The following is a 16,023-nucleotide window of genomic DNA, read 5'->3' on the forward strand; positions in this document are numbered from 1 at the left end:
GGGTGAAGGGCTGGGTGAAGGGCTGGGTGAAGGGCTGGGTGAAGGGCTGGGTGAAGGGCTGGGTGAAGGGCTCAGTAAAGGGCTGGGTGAAGGGCTGGGCTCACAGGGGGCAGTGGGACCAGCCAGACCTGTGATGGGGCTGTTGTTGTCGTCCCCGGGGATCCAGGTGAGCCGCACGCTCCGCTCCGCCAGGTCCGTCAGCTCCAGGTCACGGGGCTGGTCGGGCCGTGCTGTCGGCCCAGGAATGACACAAGTGAGGGCTGGGATTGTCCCAGGAGCTGGGATTCCCAGTTTTCCCATTGCTTTTCACCCAGACCCAGTGCTCTGGGGCACTGAGCCCACCCTGCAGCTCTCAGGACCGGTGCTAATTATTCCTTGCCTTTAAACCCTCCCTGTCCCTGCACCACTGGGGGTGGAAGCACCAGGGAGTGGCTCAGCAGGGGGTTGTTTGACCTTACACAGAGCTGTCCGGAACAGGAATGCAAACAAACAAATAGGGTGGAAGGGAAACAAAACCTCAACAAAAACATAAACTTGTTGGAAATTCCCTGAACGCAACTCCGGTTTCTTTATCCCTTCACCAGAACCTGCTCGTGCAATAACAGGAATAAATTCTGTCCAGGCAAAGGTCAAGGGCTCAGAAATTCAAGGTGAATTTTTTTCTCCCGTCAGGGCTCAGCATTTTCAAGCGCAGGTAAAGTGATTTTTTTTTTTTCCACTTTCCCTCAGGAGAGCGTCCCAAAGGGGCACTTTGGGGCACAAAATGTCGTGGCAAAGGACCTTCCTACCCACGGCCATCTGGCTGGGTTTTGAAGGACAACTCGGAGAGGACTTGGAAGCATCAGCTCCCAGATTTTTCAGCTCTGACGCTTTCCTGCTGGCGTTACTGGCGAGGCAAACCAAAATCAACTCAGGAAACAAAAGAAAGGCAACAAATTAGTGCTGATTACCTTTGGGTAACTCTCTCACACGGTTAGCAGGGACGGCTGCAAGGTAAGACAGTGGTTGTTAACCGGGTTAGTTTAGTCATTAAGCTTGGGTGGCCAAAGGAGCACCTGGCAAATGTGAAATCACACACACAGTTACGGGTTTGGGAAGGAATCGATCCCGTGTGGGGAGCAGAGCAGGGACATCCTTCCCCCAGACACCTGCAGCCGTGCCCTCACAGCTCTGTTCGTGTTTGTAAAGGGGAAACATCAGCCTGGTGTGGGGTTAATGAGCTATTAGGGGGACGGGAAGGGGTGGAAATCAAGCCCAGTGGAATTATCAGGGATCTGGGGGTCCTGGTGCACTCCAGCTCTTGGAGGGCACTGGCAGGTCGTGGCATTCCCGGGAATCTGAGGTGGCCCAGAGCAGGGCATGATAAATCTGTGTTTTCCAAGTGGGTTCACAGCGAGCACAGGTGGGGAGTGGGCTCAGGTCTGTCCCTGCCTGTGCTGCCGAGGGGACACGCAGGGCCAGGATCCCCCCCAGCTGGGTCACCCCCAACTCCCCATTGCTCAGCACCCCAACACCCCCTTAAATTCACTTCCAAATTTAGGACTGTTCCCACAGAGCTCCAGCATCCACACTGGGATATTTTTGGCCGTGTGTAATAACCACTCTCCTATTTTTTCGCTCTCAAACACGAGGGGTTTTTTTTTTGGGCTCCAGTTCAGCGCCGGCGCCCGGGACGAGGCAGAGTGTCCTTGCCGAGTCCTGTGAGGGAACTGCTGCCCTGCCAGCACCTCCCTGAGCACCCAGGGGACACCCCGGTGAGCAGAGACCTCTCAGCCTGACCTCGAAGGGGGTCTGTCCTGCTAAAAACGGGGCAGCTTTACCGAGCACGGTGAGATAGGCCTTGGCCGAGTCCTTGTCCAGCTCCGTGCTGGCCACGCACGTGTAATCCCCCTGGTCCCTCTCAGCCACGCCAAATATCGTCAGACCATCGTCTTCTTTCTTCATCCTTCAAGAAAAGCAAGAACCACACGCCTGTTCCAGGCAGCAGCACCGAGGGCTGAGTGTTCTCTGCCAGGACACAGCTCCGAGCCCGACCAGAGCAGGAGGATGGCTCTGCTCTGAGGGTTTGATCAGCTGAGGAGTGTTGAGCTATTCTGGGAAACCTCATTTCCTAAGGAATCAGCAGATGTGCCCTGGAGTGTGTCTGGGGAATAATCACACCTTCAGGACAACAGCCAAGCTCAGGCTGGTGGCCCAGGATCAGATCTCCCTTCCCAAGGAGGGAGTGAGCCATGGGAAGGAAATTAAAGCTGCCCCAGGCACGGCAGATAAACGTTAATTTTGAGGTGGGTTGTTATTAACTCGCCCCTTTTATCAAGATGTCCTAAAATATCTGTGAATAAAACCCACAGCAAGGTCCTGATTTACTGATAAATCAGCTGCAATTGCCGAGCAGTGTCTGTTGGAAGGAGCTGGCAAATTAAAAGTGTCAAGAACGTCAAAGGCTGCCTAGATGGGAACTCGGTATTTATCCACATTATCCTGAAACGTTCTGTAAAAATGTTCCCAGCAATCCTGGGAGGGAAGATCCGTGAAACTTCTGGCAACACAGACCTGCTTCCCAGGTACAGGGGGGCATCATCCTTGAGCCAGGTGACCGTGAGCCTCAGCGTGGGGTCGTGCTTGATGCGGCAGTGCAGGCGAGGCATGGAGCCCCTCTTCACCACCTGGTCCTCGGGCCCTCTCACAATCCTGGTGGGGTCTGCACGGGGGCACAAAGGAAGTGTCAGGCACCAAATCCCTGGCTCTTGGCTCAGGAGCTCGGTGGGGACTTGGTGGTGCTTGGAAAGGACACACATGTTTGTCCAGCTTGGTGGATGAATGGCCTAGGATGCAACTAAATTAATTCACCAAGCCATTAATTCACGCTGAACCTCTAAAAAACCCCCAGTTTTCTGAGTCAGCAGTCACATTTGCTGAACAGGGAGAGCCCTGGCAGAAACAATCCAGAAAATGTTTTCCTGTCCTCGGTTAACCCTGAGAACACTTTGCTTTGCTGTTTGCACTGCTGATGGCATCTCCCAGAACCCACACCAAGCCCTTCTGCAGCTCCAGTACATCCCCAGCCTTGTTTTCTTCCAGCACTAAAAAGGAATTTGTACCATTTTCCAGATTCCAGCTTTGAGTCACACAGTGCCTGTCCTGCTGACAGACTTGGGTGCACCACCACCAACCTCCCTGACCCGAAATCGTTATTTCTGCTGCAAGTTCCAGAAGATCCCAGAGCCTTTCACGTCCCTACCTTTGACCTCCAGGCGAACCTGGGCCTCTGCTTTGCCCAGGATGTTGGTGGCCACGCAGGTGTAGATGCCCTGGTCCTCCTTCCGAGCCATGAACATCTCCAAGCTCCCGTTCTCGTGGGCCTTGTAGTTCCCTCCGTCCAGCGTGTTCCCCTGGCCGTTCTTAAACCTCACAACACCACAAAGTGCTGTTGGAAGGGAAGAAAGAGCAGGAACCCCCCCCGCTCTCCCCAGCCCTCGGCCTGGCAGGGGCAGTGCTGCAGCTCTTACCATCGCAGGGTGGGGATGGGGGAGCCGAAGAAGGGGCAGTCGAGCCGGGTGCGGTTGTTCTGGATGACCCTGATGAGCTGGTTGCGGGGGGCCAGGATCCGGGGGGGCACGTCTGCAAACAGCACAGAGCACAGCCATGGAGAGGGACGAGAAACCAGGTCCTGCTGCTCCTTTCCAGCCTTTCCATCCACCCTCCCGTTTCTTTTGTTCGTTTTTCCCACTGGCGCTTTCAAAACCCGGTGGAGCTTCTCCAGTCCCTCTCCTCTCCTCTCCCCCTCCCTTCCAGCCTGGCTGCAGGACTCAGCTCGTGTCCTGGGACTTGGCAGGTCCAGGGCAATGGATTTCTGCTCCAAAGCCCAGCTGCAGAGGTCAGGAACCTCTGTGGAGCAGCTAATGACAGAGAGGAAAGCAAACGGAGAACTTCTGCAGGGAAAAGGGGGATTGTAAAAGAGGGAGAATACCTTTCACATGGGCAGGTGGTGATAGGACAAGGGGGAATGGTTTTAAATAGGAGAGATTGGATAAACATTGGATATTAGGAAAAAATTGTTCCCTGTGAGGGTGGGGAGGCCCTGGCACAGGTTGCCCACAGAATCAGAGGCTGCCCCATCCCTGGAAGTGTCCAAGGCCAGGCTGGATAAACGTGGAGCCACCCGGGCTAGCGGGCGGTGACAGCAGGGTGGGACTGGGTGGTCTTTCAGGTCCCTCCCAAGCCAGAGCAGGCTTGGGCTGTGTGACAAGCGAGTGCAGGGGGTGGTGCTCACCCAGCACGCTGACGAAGGCGTTGGCCAGCAGGTAGCCGTGCTCGTTGGAGGCGTTGCACTGGTACACGGCGCTGCTGCCGATCTGCGTGTCCCGGAACACGATGGTGTCCCCGGCCACCTCCCGGCTCGGGTTGTGGGCAGAGGCTTCAACACAACAGAGCACTCTGATTTAAAGGCCGTTTTTAAGTCGAGAATTCGCCGGGCAACAGCACCACACGTCCTCCCAGCCCGGCCCGGGGAAAAGCAAGTGGTGGTTCATGACCTCCCCGGTCCCAACGGTGAGCCCGTGGTTCGGCTTGGACTCACCTCAGGCACTGCCCTGAACCAGCAGTGAGGTTTGGTAAATCAGCAAAAACCACCCCAAACTAGCAGTAGTGGCCCTAATTAGCAGAAACAGCCCTAAACTAGCAGGAACAGCCCTAAACTAGCAGGAACAGCCCTAAACTAGCAGGAACAACCCTAAACTAGCAGTAAAAACTTTAAACTAACAGAAACTGCCCTGAACTAGCAGTAAAGACTCTAAACTAGCAGAAACTAGTCTAAACTAGTAGCAACAGCCCTAATTAGCAGAAACCACCCTAAACTAGCAGTGAAGACCCTAAACCAGCAGAAACTACCCTAAGCTAGCAGTAAAGACTCTAAACTAACAGAAACTGCCCTAAACTGGCAGTACCAACCCTAAACCAGCAGCAGGGCCAGTGTGTGGGGCTGGAGCCCGTGCAGTGCCTGGCACCCCAGCAGCAACTTTGGCTCAGCCACAGGACCCTGGGCTGGGTTTGTGGTGGGGCTGGCACAGCCCCCCCAGCTCACCTTCGATGGGCTCCCCGTTCACCAGCCACTGGATGGAGGGTTTGGGGTTCCCGTTGGCTCGGCACACCAGCCTCCCGTCCTCCCCGGGGGCCAGGATGAGGTTTTCGGGTTCATCCAGCCAGTATGGGGCAGCTGGAAAACACCCCAGGGTCCCAGTTACACCCCAGGGCCCCAGTTACACCCCAGGGTCCCAGTTACACCCCAGGGCCCCAGTTACACCCCAGGGTCCCAGTTACACCCCAGGGCCCCAGTTACACCCCAGGGTCCCAGTTACACCCCAGGGCCCCAGTTACACCCCAGGGTCCCAGTTACACCCCAGGGCCCCAGTTGCACCCCAGGGCCCCAGTTGCACCCCAGGGCCCCAGTTGCACCCCAGGGCCCCAGTTACACCCCAGGGCCCCAGTTACACCCCAGGGCCCCAGTTACACCCCAGGGTCCCAGTTGCACGGGCAGCAGCTCCCCCTCCTGCCAGCTCCCCCTCTGCTGCTCCCTGGAGATGTGGGACAAGGAGAATTCCCTCCTCTCCAGGGGGTTTCCCCTGGTGGGCTCAGGGTCCCTCCCCTCTTTGGCCACAGGAGCCCACACTTCATGTCAGTGAAGTTCAGCTGAGAGCTCATCTCACGCTGCTTTTGGGGCAGTTTGGACGAGGTGGTTTAGGTGGGATCTGAGGGAGAAATTCCTCCCTGGGAGGGTGGGGAGGCCCTGGCACAGGTTGCCCGGAGAAGCTGTGGCTGCCCCATCCTTGGAAGTGTCCAAGACCAGGTCGGAGCAACCTGGGCTAGAGGAAGGTGTCCCTGCCCATGGCACAGTCTTTAACATCCCTTCCAACCCAAACCATTCCACGACTCTACAAAGACCCACAGGTGGCTGGACATGGCACAGAACCAGCCCCTCTGGGAAGCCCCCAGTGCCCCTCCCAGCAGCCAGAGCACCCCTCCCGTGCCCTCCCAGCTCCTGGCGTGGGGGTCCCCGAGATGGGAAGGTAAAGGTGACGTACCCTTCACTCTCACCGAGATCGTGTGGCGGATGCTGCCCATCTTGTTGGAGGCCAGGCAGAAATACTCCCCGGAGTCCTCCTCGGACACGTTGGAGATGCGAAGGGCCTTGTTGAAGTTCTCCAGCTTGGTTTTGCCCACGGGGAGCTCCCCTCCTTTCTTGTACCACATGATGTCCGGTGCTGGGCTGAGGAGAGGGGGAGCAGGTCAGTGCTTTTGCCAGGCAGGGAAACGGCTCCGAAGAAAGCGGCTGCTGATCCTGCACTGGGAAGCACTCACGGCCAGGGAGAAGGGCTGAGCCAGCTGCTGGGCCACCCTCCTTCAGACCACCACCCCTAAAGCACCACCAGGTGATCCCCTGGTTCACCCTGAGCACCACCAGGTGATCCCCTGGTTCACCTCATGGCTTGGGGGGTGCAGGATCAGAGAACCCTGGAATGCTCCGGGTTGGAAGGGTCCTTAAAGACCATCCCACTGCAACCCCCTGCCATGGGCAGACCAGCAGGGCACTGGGGTAGAATCCTGAGCCCAGGACGTTCATGGACCACAACTTCCTCACCCACAGCGTGGTGAGGAGCTCCCAGGAGATCCACAGATCTAAGGAGAAACCAGTGGGGAATTATCCTTGGACAAGTATCCGGAGACACCTGCAAACCTCAGCTCTCCGTTTCCTCGATGCTTTTGTGCATCAAGTAGGTTATGAGAGCCTTGTTAAAAGAGAGGAATGAGCCCTTTTTCCCAGACAGAGGTATTTCCATGGTGATTCAGCACCCTGGTCCTGGTTCATCCCACTGGGAATGACCCTGTCCCCCCCCCCAGGGTACGTACACTCCGGACGCGATGCACTCCAGCAGGAGATCCACCCCTCGGAGCACCATCTGGCTGCTGGTGGTCCCGTAGGGATACATGAAGCTGGGAGTCGTTTCCGTGATCCCTCGGGCTGGAATCAGCAGGGGAGAGAAGGAGAAAACAAAAACAAAAGAAACAAAACACAGGGCTTTTAAAAAAAAAAGTCTCCTCGGGGGACCAGAAACACGTCTCGCCTCCCCCCGCCGACCTGGGAGGCTGAACTCCCCCAAAAATGCACCTGGAGGGGAGAGGAGGGCTCCTAAAGGGGTTTAAATGAAGAAATGAAAGGGTGGAGAGAGGATGCTGGGCGGGCAGGGGGGTAGAGAAGCAGCAGAGGGTGGGCAGAGGGAGCTGAGCCGCGGGAATGGTCCCTGCACCAGCAGCTCCCACCTTTCCTGCCCATCCCTGCCTCTGGCACAAGGACATGGGCTGAAATGGGCTGAGACTGGGAAATACTGATGGACAAACACGTGATGAAGGACGAAGTGGTCACAGGAAGGGTTTACTCAGGCAGCTGGGACACTTGGACACAGAGATTTCGGGAACATGGAGCATCCCGGCGCTGCCGGGGGGCTCCAGCAGCACCAAAGAGCTTCTCCAGCCTCACCAAGGGCCTGGAAGGGCAGTGCCCTTTGGAAAGGAACAACTCAGCCACCAAAATGACACATTTCAGGACTGGACAGGGAAGTTTAATAGGAGAAAATCAGGGGAAGACACGAGGCAACTCTCTACAGATACACACGGTGAAGATCTCGCTTTGTAGGGGGGGAAATTATTTATTTATGGAATAAATTCCATTAATAAGTGGAATTATTGACCTAGATCTGGATCAGTGAGGACAAAACAGGATGAGATGGGTTTGAAAGCAGCAGTAGCAGAGATGGAAGTTATGAGATTAGGAAAGGGGGTGGAATGGGCAGGGCTGGCACAGGGACACTACAAATCCGGGGGGGATCCGTGGGCAGAGCCCCCCCCGGGGCAGGAGCAGGAGCTTGGGGTGCAGCCCAAATCCTCTCCTGAGCCCCCAAAGCTTCTTTGGCTCAGTGAGCAGGAGGCAGCCGGGTGTGCCCAGTGCCAGGAGGGTTTGGGGATGCCCACGTTTCTTTGGGAAGCCTCCAGAGCTGTGCCAGGGGGAGAAGGAGGGGGGAGAGAGGACAGGGGCTGTGCTGGAGTTCCCAGCCTGGCACGAGGGAAGGGAAACTCAGCCTCAGGAGTTAATCCATGCCTTGGAAAGGACTCCTCACCAGCCAGAGCCACACATCCCACTGTGGGACATCCAGGGGGACCCCCGAGGGTTAGTCAGTTATTCCATTAATGGATTACCAGGGCAGGGAGAGCTTTGCTGGATCCACAGGGGTTGGTTCTCTGGGCAGGCAGACGCTGCCCTTTGCATCCCTGCCTCTGGAGAGGGTCTCATTCCCGGGTATCCCAACCCATCCCGGGCTCTGGGGGGGCACAGCAGAGCCAGGGGCTGGGCTTGGAGCTGGAGTTTATCCCAGCTCCCACCTCTCCAGCCACATCCACGAGCTTCTCCCATCCGATCAGGGCAGTGGGATATTATTTTGTGGGCTTTTGTCAGCCAACAGGCTGCAGGACTCACTCCTACCACAGCCCTGCTGGCTCGGGAGCCCAGGGCAGAACTAGCAGAGCTAAAGCAGCAGTGCAAGCCAAATTTTGTGAGCCATTTATTAATGATGACAATTAAAAATAAGGGAGATAAATTAGTATCCTACCCACCTGTTTAACAAGCATAACAACAGCGTTGCACAGCTGAGAGACTTTTTGCCTCAGCACAGCATCACTAAGAAATGTTTTGCTGTTTCTAAGAAGGAGCAGCCAGAAATTCTCCCAGTTCTGCTCTGGCTCTGAACGTGTGGAAGCTCCAGCTGGAAGCTCTCAGCCATCCAGCAAAGTCTCACTCATCCCTCTGGATGGATCAGAACCAAAAAAATAAATCCCCTGGCTGTTTCCTTCTGCTCCAAAACAGACTCTGCTTCCAAACTGGTGGTTCCAGAAACATCCACTGCCCCCTCCCACAGCCCTGACCTGGTGGCATCTAAAAATTCTCCATCCCCTCTCGTGTCCAGGGCTGTGCACACCCTGACACATCCCAGCTGCTCTCCTGCTGCACAGCCAGCTCCAAACACCCCACAGGTTTGCCAAAAAGGACAGAGAAAAAACACCAAAACAGGCCTTGTTTTCCATTTTTTTAAAAAAAAAAAAAAGGTGAGAAAATTCTGCTGATAAAATATCCAGTTAATCCTTTTAGCTCGTTTTTCCCTGGATAACTGCAGCCAGTTTGCCCCCACAATCCAGCTTGGCAGCAAGGAAATCCCTGCACTCGCCCTGGGTGGGGAGAAGGGCTGGGTGGGATGTCCCAGGGGCTGTTTGGGATGTCCCAGGGGCTGTTTGGGATGTCTGTCCCCCCAACCTCACATCCACACAGCACATCCCATGTCCCTGAGATAAGGAATATCCCAGGAATGGGACTCCCAACCTCTGGAGCTCCCTTTGCCAGCTGGCTCCAGTGCTGTGCCCATCCCAGCACCCCAAGGCAGAGGCACCGAGAGCCCCGAGACCCCCAAACCCCCCAAATCCTCGGGATCCTGATGTCCCTGTGCCCACCCCAAAGACTCCTCGCTCGCCCCAGCTGGTTCCAGTGGCCAGCAGAGCCAGGCAGGTCATTCCAGGGAGAACCACGGGGTCAGCAGCAAGGAAAAGGGCTGAGGGTAACAATTATTCCACCAGCTCATCAACTGTTAATTAATGAAGTGCTGGGTTGGATTTAGGTCTGCACAGGGGTGTGAGGGAGCAGCTGGAATTCACTGGGGCCAGGAGGTTTTCCAGGGGGTGTTAAGTGCAAATAGTCCTGACAATGCAAAGAGCAGGAAGTTTATCCTAAAACAGGAATAGGACAGAAATCTTGGAGGCTGTGCAGATAAAATCTCATTTTCCTGACTAACTCTTTGGGCATCCCTTTGCCCTGAACAGCAACGAGCAGTGGGAGCTCAGGTAGACCAGGACCACCCCTGTCCACTGGATTTCTCAGCCCAGGACCACCCCTGTCCACTGGATTTCTCAGCCCAGGACCACCCCTGTCCACTGGATTTCTCTGTCCCTGAGAGAGGCATCTCCTCTCATTCCTTTCTCCCCGAGGAATGATGCAGCTCGTGCAGCCCCCATGGAAGCTGATTTTGCTGACAGTCCCTTTTCCCAGCCGTTTCTCCAAGCATTTCCAGACCATTCCCAGCCCCTTTGCTGCCACCAGCACTTCCAAGGCTGGTTCTGCCTCAGAGCCTTCCCCAGCACCCTCAGGAACCTCCTGCTCCTGATGCCAAATCCCCGTTCCCTGGGCAGGGAGGGAACTTGCCTGGCACAGTCCCCTCTTCTCACACTCCAGCTCTGTCTGCTCTGGGCTGGCAAAAGCCCTCCTTGTCCCCAAAAGTCCCCGTGGCACAGTAAGAAGTGCCCTGGGTCGTGCCAGGCCCAAGGGAAGCTGTGGCTCGGGGGGGGACACTCCAGGGCACGGTGGGCACCAGTGTGGGGCATCCCTGGGGTTGTGCCCCCCCTGCTGCCACCCGACCCCGGCCCCAAAAGCAGCAGGAGGGGCAGAAAGGGAGTCCTGCCCCATGGCAGCACCCGAGCTGGGGGGCTTTGGTGGGGTGCTCACATCCCTGGCACTGCCTGGGCTCTCAGCATCACCCAACCCAGCCCCATCTCCCACATTATCCCATCACATCCCTGACAATTCCAATCCATGTGACAATTCCAACCCATGTGACAATTCCAATCCATGTGACAATTCCAATCCAGCCCCGGGGCAGCGACCCCGCCCCAGGGGAGGCAAAACTGATGAGTTTGGGATGGGCTTCTCCCAACAGAGGCAGGACCCAGAGGGAATTCCCTGCCCAGAACAAAAGGGCAGGAGCCTCGGGAAAGCCTCTAGCACATGTCCAACCTCTCAGCACACAAACAAAGCTCCCAGATTCCAAGAAAACCAAATACTCCTCTTTTTTTTCCCTTTTTTCCTTTTGTTTTTCCTCTCCCAGTCACTGCCTGGTTTTAGCTGCAAATCCACGAGATGCTCTTCCTGGGGCTGCTCTTTCTGGAGCTGCTCTTTCTGAGGACACCCAGAAGGGGGACAGGGGGTCTGATCTTTAAATCATGAGCCTTTTGCCCAGGCCAAGACACGGAGGGAGCAACCCCGGGCTCGCTCAGATCCTCTTAACCCCAACACCTCCCGAGCTGGGGCTCTGCAGATCCTCTTCATTAGCTTAAAAACCTCGCTCATTGGAAAGGGCGAAAGCTTCCAGGGGGGCTTTGGCTCGTTTTGTGTCCCTATTTCTTTGGCAAAGCCGAGGGCACAACCCCCCGAGGGGCCGGGGAGGGCCCGGTTAGTGCGGGGTCAGTCGGGTTAGGCGGGAGGTTAAACCAGAGCAGGGGCTCCACAAGCCGGGCTTGACTCACCACTGTACATGTCAGTGTGATTTCGTAAAGACGTTTCGTTATGGGGCTTCTCTGCAATAAACAAAACACTGTGAGCGACTCCAGGGGCACCAAGCGAGGGGGGGACGGGCAGGAGGCAGGACAGGGACGGAACAACCTCCCCGAAGCGAGAGGGGGACAGCAGGACAGGGGACAGAACAACCTCCCCGCAGGCAGGAGCGACAGGCAGGGGCAGGGAGACAGAAGCACAGCTGCCCTCCGGGACAAACAGGGCCACAGAGGGGTTGTTTTTCCTCCTGCCAGGTGGGAAGGCAACTAAACTGCGCGTGAAAATCACAGGGTAAACATTTCCTAGAAGTGTGTTTTGCTCCGCGCCTTCCTGTCTTTTAAAAGAAACAAAATAGCTTTTAGAAAAAAAAACAAACAAGGAGATGTTTGGTTTTTTTCCTCTCAGTTTCTTAACCACAAAGAAAATCGTCTTCCAGCTGCTTTTTCCCCCAGCACGAAGCAGAGGCTGGGCAGGGGTTGGGCACAGCCAGGGGTTGGGCACAGCTGGGCAGTGGTGTGGTGATGAGGAAAGGTGAACAAATCAAAATAATAATAATAATAATAATAATAATAATAATAATAATAATAATAATAATAATAATAATAATGCTCTAAAAGCATAACCTGCTATAAAATCCCTTTTAATGACAAGGTAAGGAGAGCAGGTTGTGTTCCAGCTCCTCAATAAGATGCTGCTCTTGTTTATGGGCACCCAGCACGAGCCCTCACCTATGAAGAATAATCACCCCTCTGAGAGGAGTGGGGGGATTCATCATCCTGACCTGAGCCCACTGCAGGATCTGCCCTTCCCAGCTCACATCAGCACCCAAAAGGGGGTTAAGAGAGCCCCAAGAGCTGCCTGGACCTGGATCCACCACCAAACAATGCACAGAGGGATCCCTCCCTCCCTGCAGCCTTTCCATTCTCCTCTTCTTGCATCCCATGGCACTCCCATGCCATGATTTTCCAGCACCTTTTTTTAAGGAGCCAGAGCTCCTGGCTGGAGGCTGAGACGATCAAAGAGCTTGAGATAAATTCAAGCTCAGCCCCTTTGAACAATGTAAATATAAACCACTTTTTTCTGTAGTGACAGGTGAGAAATCAGAGCCTGAGTTCTGGAAACCACAAAGAGAGCTCTGGGGGGCTCCCGGGGTGGAATTTGCATCTGATCACACAGCAGATGTGTCCTGAGGAAAACTGGGAGAGAGGGCCCAATTCTCCACATCCTGGGAGTGAAGTGGTGGCCCCTGAGTGCAGCAGGAGGGGGAGCTCGTGGCTGTGGGCACACAAAAACCTGCCAGGGTTTCACCCACATCGCTCCTGGACCTGCACAAATCTGTCCAGGCTGGAGCCTCTGGAGGCTCAAACCACCCCAGATCCTGGTTTGCCAGGATTTCCCAGCTCACACCAATCCAGGGCTCAGTCCTTCCCCAACAGGTGAGCACTGGGATTCTCTGCCCAGCTCTGTAAACAGGCAAATAATATTCAGAGTTAAGGACCTGCTGGCAGAGAGCCTGCTGGAGGATTTCAATTGCTGGGTCTCTACTCAAGCTCTGCACAGAGGAGAAGCTGTCACAAGGAGGTGTAAATCCCCCCCAGGCCCTGGCTGAGGTCCCTTTAACAGCAATTCCTGCTGATTTGAGCTGCTGGGAGATCAAATTAAACTCCCACCACTGGCAGCCAGGAGCTCCTCGTGCTTGCTCTGCCCCCCCAAAACACAGCCAGCACCCTCTGCCTCCCGGCTGGACCTCACTGGGAAGGGGTGATGGCTCCTGGCTGATGACTGGGGCCAAGAGAGGATGGGTTTATATTGGCTGCTGATTTTTTTGGTGCTCTGCACACACCTCCCACCCCCCCAAAACAGAGCCCGTGCTCTGCAGGACCCGCAGCAACTCAGCAGCCTCAGCTCAGTCCCCTCTGCCAGCGGCCCCACAGCACACCAGGAGCTCCTTGTCCTTCAAACAACCTCCTTTGTGGAGCAGAAGCCACTGGAGGCTGGACCTGCTCTGCAGAGAGCCCTGGGTGTGCCCCTGGTGTGCCCCAGGGTGATGCTCCTCCCGTGGGGACACCGGGATCGCCCAGGGTCACCCCCCGAGGGCTCCGTGGCCCCTGCCAGCACATTCCCAGAGGGAAGGAGCCAAAGAGCAGCTGGGCAGGGACACCCTGAGCTGGGCAAGGCTGGCACACACTCAGCTCCCCACCCTCGGGGCAGCACCAGCCCCTGGAGCCAAACCTGGAGCAAAGGGAGGCCACGTCCAGCTCCACTTCCAGCTCCTCAAAGGGGGAACGATCCCCCAGGATTTCACCTTTCCCTGCGGATTGTGGGAACACCCCACCTGTGCTGGACCCTTCCCAGCTCATCCCAGACACGTGGATTTAGGGATACCTGCACCAAGAAGCTGCTGGAGGGGAACCAGCCCCCCCTCCCTGCCAGAGGAGCCCCCCAAGGACTATCACCCCTCATCCAAACCCCTTCCTGTGCCGTCCTAAATAAATAAAGGAGGTGCCAAGGACAGGACTGAGGTGTCTGGGAGGAAAACCCTGGCCAAGGGGAGCCCCAGCCCCGTGACACTTACTGGTTTTCACCTTGAGGGTGAAGGGGTTCTTCTGCTGGATGGTGTGGGTGAAGTGGAAGCGGGCGTTGCAGCTGTAGTCGGTCAGGGCGTCCTGCAGGATCACGTTGGAGAAGTAAAGGTCCCCGTTCTGCCCCTGGGACACTCGCTTGTCCTGCTGGATGGGCTCCATGGCTGTGGGCACAGTGGGCACAGCGGGCACTCAGGCAGGGCCGGGGGCTCCTGCCCGACCCCAGGGCAGGGGGGGGGTCTCTGAGCTCTGAACCAGGGTGAGGACCCTAAACTAGCAGGAACAACCCTAAACTAGCAGGAACAACCCTAAACTAGCAGGAACAACCCTAAACTAGCAGAAACTATCCTAAACTAGCAGAAACTGCCCTAAACTATCAGAAACTACCTTAAACTAGCAGTAAAGAGCCTAAACTAGCAGAAACAACACTAAACTAGCAGCAACTGCCCTACACTAGCAGAAAATGTCCTAAGCTAGCAATGAAGACCCTAAACTAGCAGGAACAACCCTAAACTAGCAGCAACTGCCCTAAACTAACTGAAGCTATCTTAAACTAGCAGTAAAGAGCCTAAACTAGCAGAAACAACCCTAAACTAGCAGAAACTGCCCTAAAATAGCAGAAAATGTCCTAAACTAGCAGCAACTGCCCTAAACTAGCAGCAACTACGTTAAACTAGCAGAAACTACCCTAAACTAGCAGAAAATGTCCTAAACTAGCAGAAAATGTCCTAAACTAGCAGAAACTCCCCTAAGCTAGCAGTAAAGACCCTAAACTAGCAGAAACAACCCTAAACTAGCAGCAACTGCCCTAAACTATCAGCGATTGCCCTAAACTAGCAAAAAATGCCCTAAACCAGCAGTAAAGACCCTAAACTTGCAGAAACTACTCTAAACTAGCAGTAACAGCCCTAATTAGCAGGAACAACCCTAAACTAGCAATAATGACCTTAAACTAGCAGAAACTGCCTTGAACTGGCTGTAACAACCCCAGACTAACAGAGACTATCTTAAATTATCAGAAAGTACCCTAAACGATCAGAACTGCCCTAAACTATCAATAACAACCCTAAACTAGCAGTAGCTGGCCTGAACTACCAGAAACCAGCCTAAACCAGCAGGAACTGCCTTAAACCAGCAGCAGGGACCCTAAAGAGGGTCGTGGGGAGCCCTGCAGGGGGTGGGAAGGGGGTTCCCCACTCACAGCTGCTCATCCAGAAGATGACGGGCGGGGGCAGCCCCGGGGGGGGGTTGCACTGCAGGCTCAGAGGGGCCCCTTCATCCACCTCGATCACATCCACCTTCTCCTTGGGCCACAGGGGAGACTCTGCCACGGGAAACAAGGGCACGTGAGGGAGGGAGGGCGGGACAATCCACGGAGCTCTTCCCGCTGGGCCTGGCCTGCTTTCCGTGGGGTGGCCTCGATGCAAACTTCATTTCTGCCTGGGCATGACTCCCTGAAATCCATGTCCTTGAATCCATGCCCTTGAATCCACACCCTTGAGTCCATACCCCTAAGTCCACACCCTGAAATCCATACCCTTAAATTCATGCCCTTAAATCCCTTAAATCCATACCCTTGAATCCATACCCTTGAATCCATACCCTTGAATCCATACCCTTAAATCCATACCCTTAAATTCATGCCCTTAAATCCATACCCTTAAATCCATGCCCTTGAATCCATGCCCTTGAATCCATAGCCTTGAATCCATACCCCTGAATCCACACCCTTGAATCCATACCCTTGAATCCATACCCCTGAATCCATACCCTTAAATCCATGCCCTTGAATCCACACCCTTGAATCCATGCCAAATGTTTCCCTGTTGGTTACAGCCATAACCCCCCCACACCTGCTGGATGCACCTGGAGACAGGTGAGAGCTGGAGGAGGCTGAGATCCCAGAATCCCAGAATATGCCAAGTTGGAAGGGACCCACAAGGACCATCCAGTCCAACCCTCAGCCCTGCACAGACCCATCCCCACAGTCCCACCCTGTGCCCCAGAGGATCATCCAAA

The 16,023-nt window shown here is 55.3% G+C and overlaps 1 protein-coding gene across 27 annotated transcripts in view; it reads right to left on the reverse strand.

The window, feature by feature from the left end:
- NFASC (neurofascin) overlaps nt 1–16,023 on the reverse strand; it is an 82,978-nt gene that overhangs the window by 36,710 nt on the left and 30,245 nt on the right. For 14 of the 27 annotated variants that reach the window (XR_001877598.1, XM_017832203.1, XM_017832187.1 and 11 more), the window contains 13 exons: nt 15,206–15,328; nt 13,998–14,168; nt 11,395–11,445; nt 6,907–7,018; nt 6,081–6,265; nt 5,084–5,215; nt 4,274–4,417; nt 3,510–3,621; nt 3,242–3,408; nt 2,554–2,701; nt 1,821–1,945; nt 951–986; nt 129–230 (listed from right to left, as the gene is read on the reverse strand). Coding sequence is in view for 26 of the 27 variants with exons in the window: in XM_017832203.1 (XP_017687692.1) it covers nt 129–230; nt 951–986; nt 1,821–1,945; nt 2,554–2,701; nt 3,242–3,408; nt 3,510–3,621; nt 4,274–4,417; nt 5,084–5,215; nt 6,081–6,265; nt 6,907–7,018; nt 11,395–11,445; nt 13,998–14,168; nt 15,206–15,328 (1,608 nt within the window). In the remaining variant the exon portion in view is untranslated. The remainder of the gene's footprint in view (nt 1–128; nt 231–950; nt 987–1,820; nt 1,946–2,553; nt 2,702–3,241; nt 3,409–3,509; nt 3,622–4,273; nt 4,418–5,083; nt 5,216–6,080; nt 6,266–6,906; nt 7,019–11,394; nt 11,446–13,997; nt 14,169–15,205; nt 15,329–16,023) is intronic. The other 13 variants (XM_017832194.1, XM_017832211.1, XM_017832209.1 and 10 more) reach the window with 2 other exon arrangements.

This window comes from Lepidothrix coronata, unplaced genomic scaffold, assembly GCF_001604755.1.
Source record: "Lepidothrix coronata isolate B3197 unplaced genomic scaffold, Lepidothrix_coronata-1.0 Scaffold199, whole genome shotgun sequence".
Lineage (NCBI taxonomy): Eukaryota > Metazoa > Chordata > Aves > Passeriformes > Pipridae > Lepidothrix > Lepidothrix coronata.